At 39.2% G+C, this 22,133-nt stretch overlaps 1 protein-coding gene across 2 annotated transcripts in view; it reads left to right on the forward strand.

Annotated features, from left to right (window-relative positions):
• The window catches only part of LOC124796421 (protein twisted gastrulation-like), a 52,488-nt gene extending 45,885 nt beyond the window's left edge, over nt 1-6,603 (forward strand). For both annotated transcript variants that reach the window (XM_047260602.1, XM_047260601.1), the window contains exons 4-5: nt 2,416-2,599; nt 2,729-6,603. In XM_047260602.1, coding sequence (XP_047116558.1) covers nt 2,416-2,599; nt 2,729-2,837 — 293 coding nt within the window. In that variant the 3' untranslated portion in view covers nt 2,838-6,603. The remainder of the gene's footprint in view (nt 1-2,415; nt 2,600-2,728) is intronic.
• Nucleotides 6,604-22,133: the final 15,530 nt, after the last annotated feature.

Here is a 22,133-nt window from a genome sequence, read left to right on the forward strand (position 1 = left end):
TCCCAAATCATTGGTCAGAGACTACCAGTAGTCAGACTACATAATTACTGTCCAATGCATAGGCTGCTAACATCACAATACAGATGGCAGCATTTGGAATGTTGCTGTGACCAAGAAGCATGGACTGCTGACGAATAGCATCTCATTGTGTTCAATGATTAATAAAGATTTCGCACTACTCCAGATGACCATCAACAGTGATTATGGCTTCAACTTTTGGAAAGGTCCCATTCTTCAAATTTGTTGGAGAGGAACAGCAGTGTTACTTCTGGCATTGTGGTGATGGAAGCCATCAGGTTTGACTTTCGGTCACACCTCTTAGTGATTGAGGGAACTCGTGACAGCACAGCCACAGACATCATGTGTCCTCATGTGTTGCCTCTCGTGCAACATTATCAAGGCATCATTTTCCAACAAGACAATGCTCGTCCAAGTATGACGTGTGTCTACAAATTGTATGTATGATGCTGTGGCCATCAAGATAGCTAGATCTGTCCCTGACAGAACGTATTTGGGACCAACTCTGAAGTCAGATCTGTCCCAGCGATAGTATCCAGGATATGGAAGACCAGTTGCAACTCTTGTGGTCCAGCTTGCCTCAGGAGAGGGTATAACAGCTTTGACACTCTTACCAAGTGAATTGGTGCATGCAGCCATGTCAGAGAGGGTGCACACCATACTGACAAGTCTTTATAAATTTGAATCAATTTTGTAATCACTGAAATTTCACATACCCTCTCAACCTGTGCAGTTTTGTTTTATTTCCCCCTCCCACTCTTTCTATAAAGAACATGAAAGTGAGAAAACCACTGTTATACTTGAAATACTGTATACTTACTGTGTCAAGATTTTGGTGGAATGTTATGGGCCAATGTTTATTTCAGTACCACAATGTTGTTTCGGAATAGTAGTTCCCCGAGTCTCAGTAGCGATGTTACTTCTCCTTGTTTCAACCTGTCCACAGCAGGTCACCACTCCCTATTCTCATGATTGCAGAACTTACATAGCTGCTAAACTTGGTTCTGTTAATGTGTACTGACATGTCTACCTATGTACACATAAACTCTTCTCTTTTCCTGGTTGAAACAAGTGAGGTGTCACAGTGGCTAACACACTGGACTCACATTCAGGACGACGACTGTTCAAATCTGTGTCCGGTCATCCTCATTTTGACTTTCTGTGATTTCTTCCCTAAATTGCTCCAGGTGATTGTCAAGATGGTTCCTTTGAAAGAGCTCTGCCGATTTCCTTCCCATTCTTTGAAACAGTCAAAGCTTGTACTCCGTCTCGAGTGTCCTTGAAGTCAGCGGGATGTTAATCCCTAATCTTTCTTTTGTAATTGAAGGATTATAAGACACTTTTGCAGCAAGAAAAATACTTTCTTATATTAATTACAACTACAGTTCACTCAAAATACTTTTATTCTTCAAGTCAGGTGATAACAGAATTTCTTTGTCAGAGTTTCTCACTTGCTAGTTTGTGAGTGTGTTCCATATCCACCAGCCCAAGTTTCCTTTCAAATTGGCAAAGGATTTTCAAATCATGGTTTTGCACCAGTCTTGTGTATTAAAGCTGTTGTCAGGCTCCTTGCCAAAAAGTGGTTGCTATACCAAATACACAAGTCATTCGTATTGGGTAGACAGCTTCTTGGGAATGAGTGGCCAGCTACTGTCCATAAATTGCAGCACCCTGCTGCACTGGCAATAGCAGTTGCTTTTCAGAATCCTTGTATAATGGTGATGTCTCTTTTACAGAATTGTATTTATGTATTGTTAAGCATGTTGTAGAAGTTTTGTAAACTGCTACATCCATCCATTCATTTAGGATGTGTTATTTCATACACAAGTTTATATTTCTTCTAGGAATTTCATCTTTTCACCTTTTTTAAGTTGCTTGCAAGAGCTGAGAGATATTCCCAGAAGAATGTCCTTCATCAATAAAATGTATTACAATGGTGAAAACTATATTTTTGGACCCTTAATGTAATCAGTTTTTGGAAGTTGATGCCTCACCTCCCACCTCTCTCACCCCATCCTTGGGCTATTTTGTATTTAGATTTCTAATCAAACAAGAGTGGTGGCCATAACCAAAAAGTTCTCTCTAACTCTGGCCCTAATTAAAATTTCTAAATTACAGCAAAGCGGTAGTCAACACACATTATTTTATAAAACAGGACACTTTTAGCAAACATTCCTAATGTGGAAGCTGTAATTTCATCATGGAATTTCACAAGGTGGTGTGTTTACACAGATATAAATAAATGATTTTACTATTCTCATTATTTATAGCACTGTAGTATTAGCAACAATCATTTCATTTGACTTAATGACTGCAGGCACTAATGGAAAAATATTTCTCAGTAATGCGACCCATAAAGTTGGTAAATGGATTAAGTGTGGAATTTTCATGTTACAGCTAATGGGAAGAGTTCACTGGCTGTAGTGAACTGCACTGTAACTTACATGGCACATTGCTCACCTTGGAACAAATGCAAGGAATCTTGCCGCTCTATGGGTGCCAGCAGTTACAGGTGGTTTCATGATGGTTGTTGTGAATGTGTTGGGCACACTTGCATCAACTATGGAATCAATGAAAGCAGGTATAGTCTCTGAGTAGACTTATTAAATGTCTTTTGCCTATTTTTTCCTTATGCTCCTTATATGTTAGATTAAGGTGTCTTATGTTGGAGTTGCTTGTTTGAAGAATTGTATAACATGCTTCATTTTAGGTGTACAGAGTGTCGTCTGTCACAGGACGATGAGGAAGAAGATGATGTGCTGCAGAATGATTATGGTGATGGCAGTGTAACAGATGCAGAACAAGAACTGAAACTTTAGAATTACTGACCTTTCCCATTGAATCTTTCATACATAAATACTAAAACTGTTATGACATCTTCAGAAAATATCTGAAGGAAAAATAATGTGATATGTATCAGTTATTGATATTTGTGTATCTATATGTGCTATAGCTTTTCTTTTTTAATATTTACTTTTTGACACTATTGATAATGTAAATTCCTACAAAGTAAATTGAACATTGTTACATTTACTCCTCAGAAAGTCAGATCCTCATTACGAAAATGAAATGCTCATGGCTCTATGAAAAGTGTTATGGCAAGTAATTAGAACATTTTATCAGACAAAATACTAAGTTTTAAGAGCATTTTGCAATAGATACATCTTAACTCGGAGTGTAAATGACATTCAGATGATGTTCCTCAAAAAAGCTAACTGGGCTCTATTATTCAAAGAAAATTGAGAAAGCAGTGAAGAGTATTATAAAATACTTAAATAAACAATAGAATATGAAATAAGTAATACAGTATTAGAGAAGTGGGAAATCCTGTGGCAGGTGCATTCTACACAGGGAACTCGAATCATATACTCTCCTGTTGCCTGTAATAAAAAAACATGACTACTGCACTAACACAAAAATTGGCCCAAAATGCTAATCCCTTAACCCATATTTCAAAATGCAAGAAATGAACAGAACTGGCAGAAGGCACTGTTGACTGGCTTGTCACATGGCGTGCTTCTGTTTGCGACTGCACAATTCCTCACCATCAGCCTTCGCTGAATCACACTAATCTAGCACATAGGAATTGTTTTTATAAAGAAGAGCATTAGTTGCAGAGGATCATGCTATGGATTTTACTGCAGTCATTTACTGACAGTTCCTTCTGCAAGACTAATATTTTTCCTTTTTTCCCATGATTCTAAATTACTGATAGAATTTATATTTAGAGTATCACATTTATTCTGTATTTTAATGAAAGTAATCAATTCTTTGTAGTATAATGTAATTGCGTGGATAAAAGAAGTGGTGGCACGAGAACACACACATAAGAAAAGGTTTTACATATCCAAGCTTTTGGAGCCAATGGCTCCTCCTTCCAGCAGAAGGTGTGAAGGGGAAGGAAGAGGACTGAACAATCAGTCTTTCTTTCTTATCTCCTTGAATTGGGGTTCTGAGCGACTTTTCCAAACTCTAACCCTTTTCCTAAACCCCTCAAGTCCTTTCCTTCATCCCTCTTCCTTCCCCTTCAACCCTTCTGCCAGAAGAAAGAGCCACTGGCTCAGAAAGCTTGCATACGTAAAATCTTTTTCTGTGTGCATATTCTCATGCCGCCACTTGGTGAGTAGATTTTTTTATCTATCGAATTACAATTATATTTTGTATTTTGACATAAATGACCTGATAATGTACGAATAACAACACGGTATGTTAATATAGAATAAGGTTCACTTCTACAAAGGGATTGTCTTTTTCCTTAACTGTTGCATTATTTTAAAAATTTTGGCTAATTTTCCTGTCTTAGTCTCACATTTTTTCTTCTCCCCTCTTTCTCATTTAATTCTTATTCATTCATTCTCTTTTAACTCCATTAATTTGTTGATCTTCCCATTTGCTCTCTGTCACTCCAAGCTGAGCTCTTTGTCCAGTCACTGTGTTCTTTCTGTTGTACTTTCGGCCATCAGGTAGTGTCTTTTTCACTTTTGCTTGTAATTACTGTCTACTTCTTTTCTGTGGGCTGCATTGTGCAAGTTGTTCCTTCAATCTGATTTTGTTTATACCTTCCCAGATTGATCCAGGTGTCTTTTTTATAATTGATGTACCACAACACAGATCTGCTGTCCTCATTACTCATATCACATGCCCAGTATCACAAAGTAATACACTACGCTACTATGTAAGTAGAGTAATGAGTGCACATTTTGTCCACTTTTCACTTACAAAAAGATCTGGCAAAGATTAGTAATAAATGTTTAACAATAATGGAAATTCCTGAATGGAACAGTACATAAAATAAAGGTAATGATTCCCCTATAGTGGACTGATGTGTGGAGAGTAGAAACATATAACAGAAAACAGTATTCATACTAGCTTTTGAGCTCTTTTTCTTGTAAAAGTGCACACAGGCACCCAAATATTCACTGCCACAGTGAGTCTCACTGCAGCTGCAGGAATGTCCGTGTGTGTGAGTGAGTGAGTGAGTGAGAGAGAGAGAGAGAGAGAGAGAGAGAGAGAGAGAGAGAGAGAGAGAGAGAATATGTGCGCACTTTTTACCAGGAAAAGAGGAAGAGCTCAAAACTTCATGTGAATACTGTTTTATGTTGCCAGTTTCTATGCTACACACAATGAATGTTTAGTACTTATCAGTCAATGCTGCTATCTCCACATTTCTTAATTTGTTCTTCATACCCTGCTCTTCAGTTGACATAAGTTGGAGACATTAGGTCAAAAGCTTTCTTCAACAGCCACCAATCTTTCCGGTCAAACAATATTTAAGTACAGTAACAATGACATCAGTGCCACAAATCTCATTTCTTTAATTTATCATTTGTGAAAAAAATAAAATTTACATTTTGTCAACATACATAATTGTGTACATCTGTGGATTGGAAACTTTGTGTGTTTAAAATAAGGTATTTATCATTTTTACATGTTACCTTTAAAGTTGTAATGTAGTTACCAAGAAATATGAATGCAAAACCAATTTCTCATTTTGACCTCCATACACAAACTAGATGGAAGTGTCATTTGTTACACTCATACCTCAGCCAGGAGCTTACTTTCTCATTGCTAATAAACCTCTGTGAAAGAAAGCAAGAAAGAAAGGAGAAGTTGTGCAGGTTGTACTCACTGTAAATGCTTAATGTATGAGGTAAATCTTCACTGTTGTCAGCTGTAGTATAGTGATAAAACTGAATTTGCTTAAAATTGTATATTTACTTAAAATTGTTATCACTGATTGTTGTATTGTAAATGCAAGGTTTTGTTGTGTTTTTAATTTTCAATATATTGATAGGTGAATGATGAAATTGCCTGGGAGAGTTCTGAGTTTGTACTTTGATGGTCATCGCTCCATGTCATACTGTATCTATACTTGTTGGGTGGTTTCATGACAGTCATGCTTTCTTCAAATTTTTCATTAATGTCTGTTATTGATAATTTCATACGGAAGTTTTTGATTTGAAGGACGAGGAGAGGAATTTCTCCTAAAGGTGCTTGTATTTATTAATGCCTTTTTGGGGCATAGATCTAAAGAAGGCCAAACACATGTAATGTGTCTGCGTGTTTCCAAACATTTGTTGAAGGTATTGAAACAATAGCATAATATGTTCATAAAGTGAGACATTCCTTTTTTTAATGAGCCATTGAGGATATAGTCTACTAAGGTGTTTGTTCTGAAGATTTCTGCACACTTTTGAAATGTTACCTACAAAATATTCATTAATATTGATATTTCTCTTTAATGATGGTATATATCCTCTGTGGTTGTAAGTAATGCATTGCACTAACATGTTTATATTAGTTTTTCTCGGTAGTTTGTCTAACACAATATATATAATGGCTCTGAAGAAAGGGTAATAATTAGTACTTACTAATGAAAATACCATTCCAGCAACATGGTGTCATTAAAAGAGAACAAGCCAGAAAAATGGAATTATAATACTCATTCAGTTGGCCGAACTGTTTTTTTTTGTATTATTTTTATTTTTGACAATGCCAGCCGTTTGGTGATAGACTGATTGTATATACAACATTCTGGAGAATCTTAAATGTATACTGTTGAGAAATTATATTTTTCACTTTTTACTAACAGTGTTCTTATTTGCATGTGTTTCTTTGTGTGTATATGTGTGTGTCTGGGGGGGGGGGGGGGGGGGTTGTCTGCTCATGCCACAATTCAGAACAAGAGCAAAAGTAATTTATAACATTTGGAACTTCATCCACACATCCTTGAAGAGGTGAGATTATCCGTATACTCATCTTACAACCCATATGCAACAATATGTGTAATGCATGACAAATATGCAATTCATTTCAAGAGGTCTGTCTTTTCATGTCATAAAACTTCAAAAATATTATCATAGGGAATGCTCTCAATCTACTCAAGTGTAATATTTTTGTGCAGTTTGTGCCCACAAGATTCTAAGTTGGGTATAACCCCGACATGGCCAGCTGCATTGGCCGAGCAGTTCTAGGCACTTCAGTCCGGAACCATGCGTCTGCTACGGTCGCAGGTTCAAATCGTGCCTCAGGCATGGATGTGTGTGATTTCCTTAGGTTAGTTAGGTTTAAGTAGTTCTAAGTTCTTGGGGACTTATGACCTCCGATGTTAAGTCCCATAGTGCTCAGAGCCATTTGAAACACAACATACTATGTATGTTAATGTGGTGAATTTGCATTTACATGTGTACTCTTTAAATAACTGTGGGATATGATTATGTCTTTAACAATTCTTTCTACCATAATTAATGTTAAGTTACCTTCCATAGAGTCGGCCCATCTGTGGACAGCACATCTGCAATGATGAGCAATCTCTTGCTCAGTGTACTGAAGGTCTTGCTAAGGCTTTCAGGCACAGGCTTTACATTTCAAATGTAATTGACAAATAGATTTCCTGTGCCATATCCACACCCATGATTCAGCTGCAAAGGGGCATCCTGCTAATTACCCAATATCCACCAGAGGAAAATGACTTAGTGGAGCTCGGACTACTTGTTGTCATGTCTGGAAATGAGGATTATCCTACCACAATCCTTTCCACCTTTCCCAAAGTGATATTTCAGTGCCCACCAAAAGTAAGAAACATCGTGGTTCATTGTTATGCCACAGCTACTCCCAGCACCTTGCCACATGGGCTCTATACCCCTGTACTAAATAGAGGTGCGAGACCTGTCCTATGCATTCACATGGCCCATCTTATTCCATCACCATACAGTCATATCTTGTTCTGTCACAGACAGGACCACGATTTTATCAAACACCAGCTTCACTAATTTTGCAAATATTCAGTTATGTTTTATCATAAAGATAAGAAAACTTCCGTCTTTTGCAGCTGAAATTTATTTTTGATTACCAGACATTGTTTGCCCATTCATGTTAGGTATTTTCAGCAGTCTGTAATACTTATAAAGTGATTGTATTATTCAAAATCTTAGTGTCTCAATTAATGAGAGATGTTGTCAGACCCAGAGAAAAAAAAATTTGTAACAAAAGTAAATTTATAAGATATAAGAATATTGCAAGCATTAATGCAAAATAGGCAATCAAAATTAAGAAGTACTGAAATTTCATTGCCAGCTATATCGGAAGTTAGTTAGTTTCAAGCGATTTCAAGTAAGTTTTCGAAAGGATTGAAATAGCTACTTTCAAATGAATAATAATGTATGCTATTAGCTCAAAGGGTTTTCCCCCCTTGCTCACTATGTCGAAATTTCAATTAGTCATAACTTTTAATTATTTGAGCTAGTTCAACTAATTGTATCATTGGCATTGGGAAGATAAATATGACAAAATGAACTACAAATTTGTCTGGAACTTAGTCTAAATAACAGTCTGGAGTATTCACAACTTACTACATGTACAACTGCATTGAAAGTAGAAGGAAAAAAATGTATTCCTGGGAGTAGAAAATGTAACATCTGGAAAAACTTCCAACTCGCTGTGTTTCAATGGCACAGCCTACCATAACTCATCAGCCAAATGGGAGCAGTTTGGGGCAAAACCTGACTGATGTATATGCGAGATTTCTTTTGGTATAACAGGCAGTCCATGGTCAACTGGATCCAAATGCTGTGCCACTTGTTCAAGGTAGAATCATCCATGTCCTGAAATATACAAAAGAGATCTAAAAATCGTCCAATAGAATGCATAATCAATGAGTTCTAATACAGAAAGGGTGCTCCATTCAGTGATAATCATTCATCTAGTGATTTTCACAATCACAGACATGATTCAAAAATGTCTGTGCAATATCCTTTCTTCCAGGAATGCTAGTTCTGCTAGGTTCACAGAAAAGTTTCTGTGAAGTTTGGGAGGTAGGAGACGAGATACTGGTAGAATTGAAGGACAGGTGATGGGTCATGCTTGGGTAGCTCAGTTGGTAGAGCACTTGCCCGCAAAAGGCAAAGGGCCTGAGTTTGAGTCTCGGTCTGCACACAGTTTTAATCTCCCCGGAAGTTTCATATCAGCGCACATTCCACCGCAGAGTGAAAATCTCATTCTGAAAACATGATTCAAGCTTAATTCTTTGTTAGATTCTCCAGAAATAACATAATCCTAGAATACCAGAGTGAAGGGTAAAGAGGGACACTGCTCTGTTGACCTACTGAACTATATTATAACAATATGTTAAAGAACTACCAGTAATGTCACTTTGCTCCACACCGCAAATGATACAAGACAATAAATTTTTGCACAAACTCAGTCATCTTGCTCAACTTCTAGTGATCTTAATTCTCATACTGGAGAATGGGGCTGCAAAACCACAGACTAAAATGATGTGGTTATTCCTTCACTAATAGAAGGTCAAGACCTCATTTAGCAATGTGAGCTTTCGCCCAGTAAATTCAGCTTTTGATAACTATGTGTCTATTCTTGTCTCTTACTCTGATACGTGACTCTGCAGTCATGAAAGACTTCATGGGGTCACATCATTATCTCATTGTTATCACATTGACAACAAATTCTCCTCCTCTGCTCTGGGTAGCTGGACCAGGCAAACGGAACTGTGACAAAACCGAGTGGGAAGGTTATTCAACCAATGTAAAAGAGGAAATGAATTTCCCTCCTCTCCTTGTTGGATGTATGGTACATGATTGGTTCATGGACATATTACAAAGAGCAGCTTCTTCAATCATTCCAAGGAAAACTGTTCACAGAACTTGCAAGAAGCAAGCTACAATATGGTGGAATCTGGGATGCTCTTATAGTATGGCTTTAAGAAGATTATTGTTGCAAGAGTTTAGATGGCAGCCTCCAGAAGAAATGTCCCTAAAATACAAATGCTTTGGTGTTGAGATAAAGTGTTCTTGTAACAATCCATGACTAACACTTGAGACTCACTGTGTGTCTTACTGGCACACAATGCTAACATGGTGGACATACGGATAGTAAAGAGGTTATAAAGAAAAATTATACTCATAGAAGATAGTCACAGGCTGGATAGATTATTTTGTGAACACAGCTGCCCTCATCATCTGTCAAGTGTTAAGTAATTTCATTTGCTCTCATGTTGAAGAACCACTTTCTATGCGATCTTCAGTACACTAAAGGAACTTCTGTTGATAGTCATGCAAACCTTCAACCTGCCTCTGGCACTGACATTCTGAACTACTGATGGTTGGACTGTGTTCATGTGGTGTATCGTCCTGACCAAGTCCTCTTCAGTATCTTGACTTCGAGAGGTAATATAGAAATCCCTTTGTGCTGTTAAAATCCAGATCCATTATGGTATCTATGGGCTGCTTCACACCTGTTGGTCACACATTCAGTTGAGCTATGACATTTCTTGCATACACAGGATATCAAGAGGCTCTAGAGAATCGAAACTCCAGAGTACCCAGTCATTCAAAAATTAACTGACGTCCAACAAATAACAAGCACATAGCTTGCACCAATTTCAGTGACTCCAACCACATCCCTGAACTTTAAACTAAGGGCATATAGTGTGCAGAAAGAGGTATAGGAAGAAACACAACAGTAGAGAGGCTCCCAGTACTGTAATTTGCAATCTGCTGTTGCCATAAAATCGTGGTTTATGGACTGAACGTGAGGTTGGTGATACCTAATGACCACCATAAGGATGTGCTTGAATCTGTGAAACTTCCCTCACATCCACAGTATAGGCAGAGACTCCCTCCAACTTGTGAATGTGGAATTCAATGTCAGAAAGTGATTTACATCTAAGTTATTTTCAGGCAGATGATATTGCAATCGCAGTAATTTTGTGCTTGAGACTAACCAGACTGGTTCACTAATGTCCCAATATCACCACTTCTTTACACTCATCATAAGATGCAAAAACTTACAGGAGCCACATGAGCCTTTTAAGAGATTGTAACCTGAACATATAATTGCTTATTTCACAGAGAACTGATGCACAATACCATACACAATCTGTCCGGCAGTATTATCTTACGTTTATAGTGCTTAATCTGCCATTAAGATGCCACCCTATGACCAAGAAATAAAATTGTAATATCACTTCATAGCAAATTATTCTATTCATACTGTTATTTACCCTTTCTGCTAAAGAATGTGAAATTGTCTTTATTGCCTGTTGTGATGTATTATAAGCTTGTATATGATTTGTATGTACGTGAACAGATTTGTTTTAATAATTTATGTGTGTTGTGTATTTAGCCTGGTGCTGGCTAGATTAGTGTATCCTTAATTTGTTTACTGGTCATGAAAGATCTGGCAGTTTGGCAACCTAAGGAAGGTACATTATTCCTCTATTATGATAAAGTTTTTGCAGTCAGATGAGGTTGAGATCTTAGAGGACACAATCACATGTGGAGATTTATTTATTTACTTCCCAAGACTCTTGCCTTGTGCAGTTTACAAGGGATAGAGGACAAGCCGCATACACAGAAATATAAAAATCTGACAGCAAAATGTGGTAAAGTTCAAAAATAATAAAATTGTATAGAAAAAATCAACAAAAATTGTTTAACTTATGTGCCAGCTTTATACACAACAAGTTAGTAACACTGTAACATTCAAAGTAGTAAGAGTAATTAACACCAACAGTAAGTAAAATAAAGGTTAAAGTAGAGTTATTACAAAATGGTTTTTCATTGAATGAATAAAAAGAGGGTGTAAGCAAAACGATCTTAACTTTATTCTGAAAAGTTGGGCTGTTTTTACAAACTGGTAGGGGTAATTTATTATAGAGCACACTGCTCAACTAGATTCCTGGTCATTCTGTAGCTTTTAGGATGTTTACACTGGAATGTGTTATAACTGTATGCAGACTTACGCGAGTTCTTGTTAACAAAGGTGTCTAGTATATAAATGCAGGGAACGGGCAATATTTTTAATTCTCTATATATTGGTTTAGTGGATGTTTGAGGAGACAGCTGTTTCATTATCTTTATGAGCCTCCTTTACATCACAAAAATTTTGCTATGTGCTGACCCCTAGATTGACTGTCATAAGTGTTACTTGAGTGTAATAATACAAAATCCAACTGTCTTTAGTGTTGTGGTATCACAGGACTGACTAAGGTTTCAAAAATCATAGCACTTTGCTGTTTTTTAATTTTATCCATTGCTCTTAGTGTTGTTTCCATGGCTTTATTACTACTTTCATAAAACAAAAAACCACTTTGTCACAATTTGTGATTTTTATTTCAAAGCACAATACTTTTCAATCCATGGGGAGGGGCCTCATTTTCAGGTGCTTGCTCAGTTATCGTTTTTCTACTTGACGTTAATAGTGGTACAATTAACAGTACATAGGTTATTAAAAGTTGGCACATTGTGACTACGATTTTTACAAAACTGAGACAACAGTGAAAAATTACTTACTGTTTCCAGTAGCGCTTACGTGTTTTTTAAGCACAGTATGAGTGGACGTTTTAATGTCGATATTGTTGCGAATGAGTCAGGTGAGGTACTAGGAGTGAGTAGCCACAATTATAATGTTACACAATGAGTGTGGGTAAAAGTGTAACTGAACATCAGCATATGCTAGGAAGCAGTAGAGCTTGTGTTTTTGTGGTCAGGGTAGTGCAGGCTAAGAGAAGTTTCTGGAAGGACCAGAGATCAGTATGGCGCACGGTCACATGGGAGGTGCATCATGTGAGCCTTTCTAGGCAGCGACACCAGGGATTCCGTACTCAGTCTCCTTCAGACATGGGACTTGCATTACTCTGACTATGGGATGGGACGGGACAGTTTCTTGTGGCATTTAGCTGCACGGGGTACATGCTGAGTCGCACAATATATAGTCAGAGTGTTAGTACCTCATGGGATTTGAGAATAGTTTCCTGTTCCACATAGCTGTTAAGTCTTTTTTTAAAATTAGAGTTCCTTATCCTTTTCCAAACAAGTTCCCTTATCTGCAGATATTTCCAACATGTACTCTAGGGTTTCAAGACTGTGAGTTGGATGAGCCATTTCAAAGTGGAAATAGTGCCAGGTCCCTTGCTGATTTCCTTGTAGGACACTACAGATGCCATTTATTTTGGTGCCACATATGGGATTGGCTAAAAAATAGGTACCTTATTCTGTGGGGTTGACATAAATTAGGCACCCCTTTTGCCAGTTTTGGCTATCAGAAAGCCAACGCCTTACTGTCTCTCTACACAGTATTGGAATGGGACAGGAAACGGATTTCATAAATTGGTGTAGGACATTGTTAACTTCTGACAGTACTCAGCCTAAAGTTAGGAAAGGACTGATGGCTTTGAGAATTAAAACTGGGACGAAGTGTGGTAAGCATTCTGAGGCAAGGACTATGATGGGCTGAGAAGGTCTGTTATAGTGCGAGTCTGATTATGTGGGACATGGGTTAACAGCAAGGTGTGACAGCGCACTGACCCAGAGAGGAAGTGGAGCGAGATCTTCTGATGGGCCAGGAACATCTGCCACGGCGCAGGTTCAACTTAGTGGGAGGCAAGTTGACAGTGCAGCACAGGAACATGATATTCCAGAAAGGTGGTGACATCAGTTAGTTGACAGACCAGAGAAGTTTGCTAGCTGCGAGGAAGCAGATATCACAATTAAAGGTGCCAAGCTGAACTGGCAATGCGGGTCTCGTGGCTGAAAGGCGACGAGAGCTGAGATAGAGTGGTGCAAGAGGCAGTGCAGACTGCAGAAATACTTTAATAAGATGAGAAAACTTGTTGGTACAGGGTACAGCATGCTGAAAAACAAGTAATTAGATGCAAACGATAGTACTGTTGCCTAATTGCCACCAATCTGCCAGGACATTAATTTAAGTGATGTGTTAAAGTTGTTGCCACAATCTTTTGATGGCAAGAAAATGCAATTAAATGAGGTTTTTGGATAACTATGATAGTGCATTAAAGTAAGTGGCCCCAGAACAGCATGATGTTTTGCTCATCTTTGTTAGGGCACAAACGGTAGGAGCTACCATTAGTACATTGTTTGTCAGGGATTTGACAACCACCTTGTCTACTGAAAGTGGTATTTTACTGAAAAATCAAGCTTGTAAATGGACATTGGACTATTAGTCTTTTAAAATATTTGCAGGTAAACAAGAGCATAGTGAAAGCATTGCACAGTTGGATTCGAACATTGATGCCTTACAGCATCATTTTAGAGAAGCAATTAGGCGCGTAATGACATTAGCTGGGATAGGTGGAAGAATTGCTCTGATTCTGAAATTGGGCAGAGCAGCATTCATACAGGGTCTTTATGACATCCGAATTAAAATTATAGTAAGGGCTAGAGGAGAGACAGTAACAGTCTCTGAAGCCATGAGTTGCCTCAGTGGAGGAGAGTGCTACTGCATCGGCAAAAGAAAAGCCAATAGCAATAAATGTGGTTAGGAAGCTGCAGTCAGACAGACAGACCGACCTTAAAGCCCAGTATACTAGAATTGTAATACTCGAGGGCACATGGTAAAAGCTTGTTGTGCACGTAGACTGATACGGATGTTTGAGACAAAACTGGAAACAAAAATTGAGGAGGAAAAAGAAATGCCGGACTGTATGGCAAAATTGGAATGAGCAAAGGCAGAAAGGCTAGCAGAAACAAAACAGGGATTTAAAGAGCACCACCGAGAAACAGAATGGTTAAAGCCAGTAAAGTGCTCCCACTATAAGTTTGGGGCCACAGCAAACCATGTGCAGAGTCGAGCAATGCAATACATTTTAAGTGTAATCATAGGGCCACTATGCAAGATAATGTCATGAATATGTGTGGCTGGTGAAAAGAAAGAATAAGACTATTGCGTAGCATCTTCTGAGGCAAAATATTTACTGTTGACTATATGATTAGGAATGATATTATAAATGAGTAAAGTTGAATATAAAAGTTTATGGAATGCGTGATCTAGGTGAAAGTATTAGGATCAGAGAGATCATAAATACTATTGCCAAGGTAGAAGGTCACAAGGGATTTGTTAGTGAGTCATGAAGTTCATATTATTGAGGCAGAGGTATATCTGCACTCGAGGTTTTGTTAGGAAGGGATTTCGTAATAGGATGGAATGCTGTGATTGATTACAGTGCAAGAGGCATATAGATTTGTGGGAAGCGAACTGAGTTGCGAATGTTATAGGGAAGTCAGCTCCCAGAGAGAAAATTTTATGGTAAAGATGTTAGAGTGGTAGAAGCCGTGGGAAACAGTTATGTTAGGTGCAAGTGTGATAGGAGCTGCAGGACAGCTATGTGTTGGTTCGCTAGTGGTACAAGCCGCAAATCAGCGATGTGCTTGTGCTGGAGTTGCAAGACTGGGAGAAATATTACTGAAGACAGAAGGGCATGTTTGATCACAGTAGGAGCCACAGAAAAGCAGGGTGTTAAGGTGGAAATGGTAGGAGTTGCGAGAAAGCAATGTGGCTCTTCAGTTGTGGTTGGATTCGCGAAACTGAGAAAAGTTGTGTCAAACACGGCAGGTGCTGGTTCGTTGATGATAGGAGCTGCAAGACAGCAAGGTATAGGTTTGGTTGTGGTCAGAACCGAAGACATAAGTTTTATCAAATGTGTTCAGAGCCAGTTCGATGGCAGCAGAAGTGGTGGACAGAGAATCCATGTGAGAAGAGAGAAAAAAGGGCAAACATTGTAAATGGGTCCCAGAGAGGAACAAGTTTTGGGAGTGAGTGTAGACATACGGAGGTGATCATTCTTAAGTAAGAAGTAAGGCCAGGAGTTTGTGTACCAGAAGCACTGGTGATGGTAAGAGATGCCACATGTATAATGAGTGTGGTAAATGTGACACAGGAAAATACATCGATGAAGTGTCTGGTACTGGTGGTTAGGAAGTGGCACCTGATGTGGTGTTTAAAGTATGGCAAGTGAGAAGAGTAAAGATAGAAATGAAGTCAAGGACCAGTAAGTTACAAGAAAACTCCAGGTTGAACATCTGAATAGCAAAGAAAGAACTCCATTATGTACATATGTTTTGCATACAATGATTCACTTCCCAGGCAATCACTTCACGCATACTGATGTAATAAGACATGAAATAAAGTTAATACCAGAAGCAGAAGTTTGGGTACTATGTACAAAAACGTATTGAATAACAAGAGGTCTTGTAAGAGGAAATTAATAAAATATAAACGATATTATAGTTCAGAATAAGAGTGCATTGAATTTTCACGTAATTATGATTCCAAAGAAATAGACGCTAGTGAGAAACAAAAATGGTGAACTCCTGTGGACTGTAGATGCGTAAATAAGTAATTATAGTAAACATGCACAACCTCCACATGACATGCTGAAAAAAGGAGTGGCATACAACTGACAGTTGGAACAGGAAGAGGCATTTCAACATTTGAAGGAAAAACTGTTAAGCCCTCCAATATTGTAGCGTCCGAACTTTAGCCAAGAATTGATTGTTACAACTGGCACTAGTCAGATTTCAATTGGTGCAGTTCTAAGCCAAGGAAAACTGAAGAGTGACTTACAGTACCTGTTGCTCATGTATCTAGAACATGAAAGAAAGAGCAGCACACAAACAGCACTACAGAGAGGGAAATGTTAGCAATGTGTTGGACAATTAAACATTTTTCACCATATTGCTATGCATCACCTCGGTACTGAGAGTTCCAGAATCTGCACAGAAAACTGGAATAGAGCTCAACATAAACATCATTTTCACCCTTTTTATTGCTCATGAAAACCATGCATTGCATGTTGTACCATCGTACAGCGAGACCTTCAGAGGTGGTGGTTCAGGCTGCTGTACACACGGATACCTCTAATACCTCTGGTATGCCTGCATTCGTTGTGGCACACTATCCACAAGTTCATCGAGGCACTGTTAAGTCCAGATTGTCCTACTCCTCAACAGCGATTCAGTGTAGATCCCTCAGAGCGGTTGGTGGGTCACATCGTCCATAAACAGTCCTTTTCAATATATCCCAGGCATGTTCGATAGGGCTCATGTCTGGAGAACATGGTGGCCACTCTAGTTGAGCGATGTCATTATCCTGATAGAAGTCATTCAAAAGATGTGCACGATGATTGTCGTCCACGAAGACGAATGCCTCACCAATATGCTGCCGATATGGTTGCACTATCGGTCAGAGGATGGCATTCACATATTGTACAGCTGTTACGGCGCCTTCCATGACCACCAGCGGCATACGTCTGCCCCACATAATGCCACCCCAAAACAGCAGAAAACCTCTACCTTGTTACACTTGCTGGACAGTGTGTCTAAGGCGTTCAGCCTGACCAGGTTTCCTCCAAACACTTCTGACGATTGTCTGGTTGAAGGTATATGTGACACGCATTGGTGAAGAGAACCTGATGCCAATATTGAGTGGTCCATTCGGCATGTTGTTGGGCCCATCTGTACTGCACTGCATGGTCTTGTGGTTGCAAAGATGGACCTCATAATGAATGTCAGGAGTGAAGTTGCGCTCATGCAGCCTATTGCACACAGTTTGAGTCATAACACGACGTCCTGTGGCTACATGAAAAGCATTATTCAACATGGTGGCATTGCTGTCGGGGTTTGTCCGAGCCATAATCCATAGGTAGCGGTCATCCACTGCTGTAGTAGCCCTTGGGCGGCCTGAGCGAGGAACGTCATCGACAGTTCCTGTCTCGCTGTATCTCCTCCATGTCCGAACAACATCGCTTTGGTTCACTCCGAGATGCTTGGACACTTCCCTTGTTGAGAGGCCTCCCTGGCATAAAGTAAAAATGCGGACGCAATCGAACTGCAGTATTGACAGTCCAGGCATGGTTGAACTACAGACACCACAAGCTGTTTACCTCCTTCCTAGAGGAATGACTGGAACTGATCAGCTGTCTGACCCCCTCTGTCTAATAGGAGCTGCTCATGCATGGTTGTTTACATCTTTGGGTGGGCTTAGTGACATCTCTGAACAGTCAGAGAGACTGTGTCTGTGATACAATACCCACAGTCAACATCTATCTTCCAGAGTTCTGGGAACCGGGGTAATGCAAAACTTTTGTTGATGTGTGTATATGAATCACAAACCACCGACATGGGTAAGCAACATTTTGGATTCATCGAGATTGTTGAAATTTAGACTGAAATCAGAATAATGTGATTATCAGATTCTCCTTTAAAGTGGTAGGTGAAATCAGGTCACAGATGCCATATCAAAAAATTTGGAAGTATGAGGATAGCTACTAATGAAACTGAAAACAATAAAAGAGACTGGATAAAAGTAACCGAGACAGCTGGCGGAGTGGAAGTTCAAAATCAGTCCCAGAGGTCGCAAGCAGCATTGCCAATAGGCCTTCTGAAGGAGGAGGGGAGACAAGTGAGACCTTAATCCGTGCCATGTGGAAAAGGGGATACACAGGCCATAATAGGGAACACAGCTGTGCACCAGGAACCAACTGCTACTTTGATTCCCAAAAAAATGAAAGCAATCCTGTAGTTCCATGATTCACCAATTAGTGGTTGTCAAGGAATAGGGAAAGCTTATGATAAAATAAGCAAATGCTGTGCGTGGGAAGGCAAGAAACATGATATAGAAGGAAATAACAACAATCCCTGAGTGCATCTTTGAAAGATGTGATATAGATATCATGGGCCCCTTAATCAAATAGATAAGGTCAATAAGTACATTCTTACATTTCAGGATGTGCTGACAAAATTTATAGATGAAGAAACCATCTAGAAATGGGTTGCTGAAAGAGTAGCAAGAGGTTAGTGGAAAAGATTATTCAAAAGTTTGGTATACCATCTGTACTACTGATAATAATATGAAAAGCATAGTTGCATAGTTGGAGGTGCTGAGTTGCAGATAGGTACAATAAAAAAAAACTGTCGGAAAGTGAACTTTGGCAACAAGGCCTTCGTTGAACACACTTTGACAAAGCAAGGTGAGATATTTTTACTTCCTCTCTTGTTTTGCCATCTGCCCCCTTAAAATTCATTTTTTCATTTTTGAACTGATTACCATTAACATATGCGAGTATAATCTGCATTTTCATGAAAGAGAAAGATTGGCCCTCAATTTTAAAGAATAGAACACCAGATCTAATTTTGTGCTTATCTTTATGTATGTAATTGATTTTCTAATTTATTCCTAGTTAGTATATTTTGTTATAGGGTAAAATCAGTAATTGTTTCATTACTTAAAGTCTATTGTTGACGTATAAAAAAATATAAATTCTGTATTAATTATAAAGATTTGGGAGACAAAACAATAGCATTCTTTAAGTATCTATTTGGCTATATTCGAAAACATGTTAGCAAAGCCAGCTCCTAATTAATCCCAAAGTTATTAACAGTTTTGTCAAAAGTGTTGTTTGTGTAACTATGTATGTTAATTTCATCATTTAAACAAATAATTCAGCCAAAAACCTTATAGTAGAAGAAACTATTAAAAGAACCGAACTTTTTGATGTATTCAGTTAATGTAATGAGTTAAGTTTTAATTGTAATTTTTGTAAATTAAACATCGAACAATGTGAAGTTTCAGTACCTATTATTGTGAGGATATATAAGACCCCAGTTTTTGGTCCCGAGACAGTCAGTCCACAGCCGAGTTTCGGATGAGGTACCTGTATTGGTTAGATCAACAACAATGCATCCATAAAATAAATGTAACACAATTAGGTCATGTGTTAAAACAATAACGGTGTCTGCTCCATACATACCTTTCTATTCTCCAAGAACTGTGAACTTTGTGGTTAGGTTTTTATTGCTCGTAGATGTTCAGTAGTAAACTATTGTAACAGTATGTGGAGGTTTGCCTGCAAACTATTAATGAGGCTTTATTGAAAGTTAGACAAAAGTGTACTGGCCATATAACTTTGTATTATCAGGGGGTTTATGAATAGTGAAGGTAAACTACTGTTAAACGCAACTGTGCACCTATTGGCTACATTATTTAAAGTAGTTAGTGTTGTACTTCCAGACCCCATTTTTCATCCAGTATCACAACGCCGTACATCGACACCGAGGACAATCAGCGAAGAAAAAATAGTGGGCGAACTGTCACATTTGATGCCCCAATGTGAGGACTATTGTATGTGGGCACAATAAGTTAGGACTCACGAACTTTGACAGTGAAGTGTGAACTCGAGTGGTTTGCAGTACAGTTTTAAATGGAGGAGATGATACATCCAATCAGCATTGGGGTTTCATGGCCACAGTAGTACACCAGCCAATAAGCGAGTGGGTTCTATGGAAGCAGCCACTGAGTACAGGAGCAGCCAAGCAGCTCACAGGTGGACACAGCTGACAGAGATAAAGAAGAGGCCTCGTCGAGAGAATTACAACTTGCATGTGATAGCAAGTTGAGATGACAACCGCAACAGTAGCAGCTGGAAATGAGTGATTAAAAATATAAGGTCATTTCATAGCAAAATTGTTTTGTACTAAGTGATAAATAAGAGTGGCCTTAATGAACTAGACAGTGTGATGGGAGACAAGGAACAACAGGGGCCTGGTTTGGCAGACGACAATGATTATAAATCAAACATGAATGTAACTTTGAATGTTGGGAATGAAAGTCCTATTGTAGATGGAATGATACAAGCATCGTCTACATTGTGTGGTGATGTGAGTGAAATGGTCGAAAACAGTACTGAAGTGGGTGAGATCATTAAGGTTAAGTAGGAGGAACCTGGTAGCGAAAGCAACAGGTTATGGCAGATGGAAATTTGGAAGCGAAGTTAAGGCAAATTATAAGTAGTTTGAGTAATATGAGTATGAAAGAAGACATTAGTAGGGTAGAACATAGTATGAAAATAGACATTAGTAGTATGAAAGTAGACAGTAGTATTATTAACTCTCGAGCCGGCGCGCCTGTGTATAAAGTGCGCCAACCAAAAATAAAATGATTTTGTGCAGTTCCATTTTTGTTCCACAACTGTGTTAATGAGTCAGGGTTGGCCAGGAGGGGAGAGCAGTAGGCACCCATTGACGTGAAAAATCAAACACAGTTTTGACGGTATGAAGTTTTAATGCAGTAAAAAGGAAAGGCAGGCCTGGAGAAGCCCCTTTGACTAAATGGGCAGCCACCCAAGAGAGCAGGTGAGGAGGGCGTCTGGTCAGTTTGGAAGCTGCCAGCAGAAGAGAGTGAACGGCGTGTCCGCTCCCGGCTGCTGGCCGCAGTTCCAGCCCCACTTGACCACCTCTAAGCCTCCCTATTGGTCGGTCAGATCATTAGACGCTAGTTCAGTAGCATTACCTCATCAGCAACATGCGAGTTTAGCTGCTGATGGCTCAACACGTGAGTTTCAGGGTGGGTTCTATCCGGTTTTGGGCAATGTGACTGAGATGCTGCAACTTACCGCCAGGCAGAAGGCACTGACTAACATCGAGCCAAAAAATAAAAATCAATCTTTATACTAATAAATCCATTCAGTATTGGCCCCCACTGTACACCCTTGTCCCTCCGCAAGAGTGAAGCATGGGGGGATGGCAAATTGACATTTGCTAAAGGGCCCCTGCAAAGGAGGGCCTTGCATAATTTTAATATAATTTATTATAATTTATATCTTGATTATTTGTGTTTTTGTGTTAGATTTGTATTAAAAAATGACAATAATTAGGTGATGAATGCTTGTTTGATAAAATTTGGATGGCGGTGGTGGTGTGGGGGACTGCGAGTAGCGCGCTGGTTGCGGCGATCAGCTGCTGGCAGTGGCAGCGGCGGAGGTTGATGACCACGGCAGGCAGCAGTGCGCTATGACGCGCTGCAACTTCCGTCAGAGCGTATAAGTGGGGGGTTCCGGAAGGGTTGATGCACAGATCAAGAGGGGGGAGGGTGGAAGGAGTTAACACTGGTGGAGCACGTCACACACACATTTTGTTGCATACGTCTATAGGAGGGCCATGCCTTTTCTTTTGGGTAGATTTTACTTGTTTACTATTACTTTCTACTCACTACTATCTGTTACTGACTATTGCCGTATGGGGGCAGCAAGAAACTCTCCTGCTCCCATTTCACAACTTAACATGGTATTCCCCGGGAGAATATTGTTCAGGGACAGCAGAAGGGGGTGACAAAGCCGCACAAAAAGTCCTTTTTTAAACTCTACTCATAGTGGTAAACCAATAAAGATAATTTCTAAAGGAGTAATACAGAACTAGGACAAGGATGCAAACACCTCCTCAGTGGGGCTAAGGAGAACACAGGGAGAACTATTAAACAGTAAACTGCTACCGTTAAGTAGTACACAGTAGGAGTGGGTTGCTCGAAAG

The sequence above is a fragment of the Schistocerca piceifrons genome, chromosome 4, assembly GCF_021461385.2.
Source record: "Schistocerca piceifrons isolate TAMUIC-IGC-003096 chromosome 4, iqSchPice1.1, whole genome shotgun sequence".
NCBI lineage: Eukaryota > Metazoa > Arthropoda > Insecta > Orthoptera > Acrididae > Schistocerca > Schistocerca piceifrons.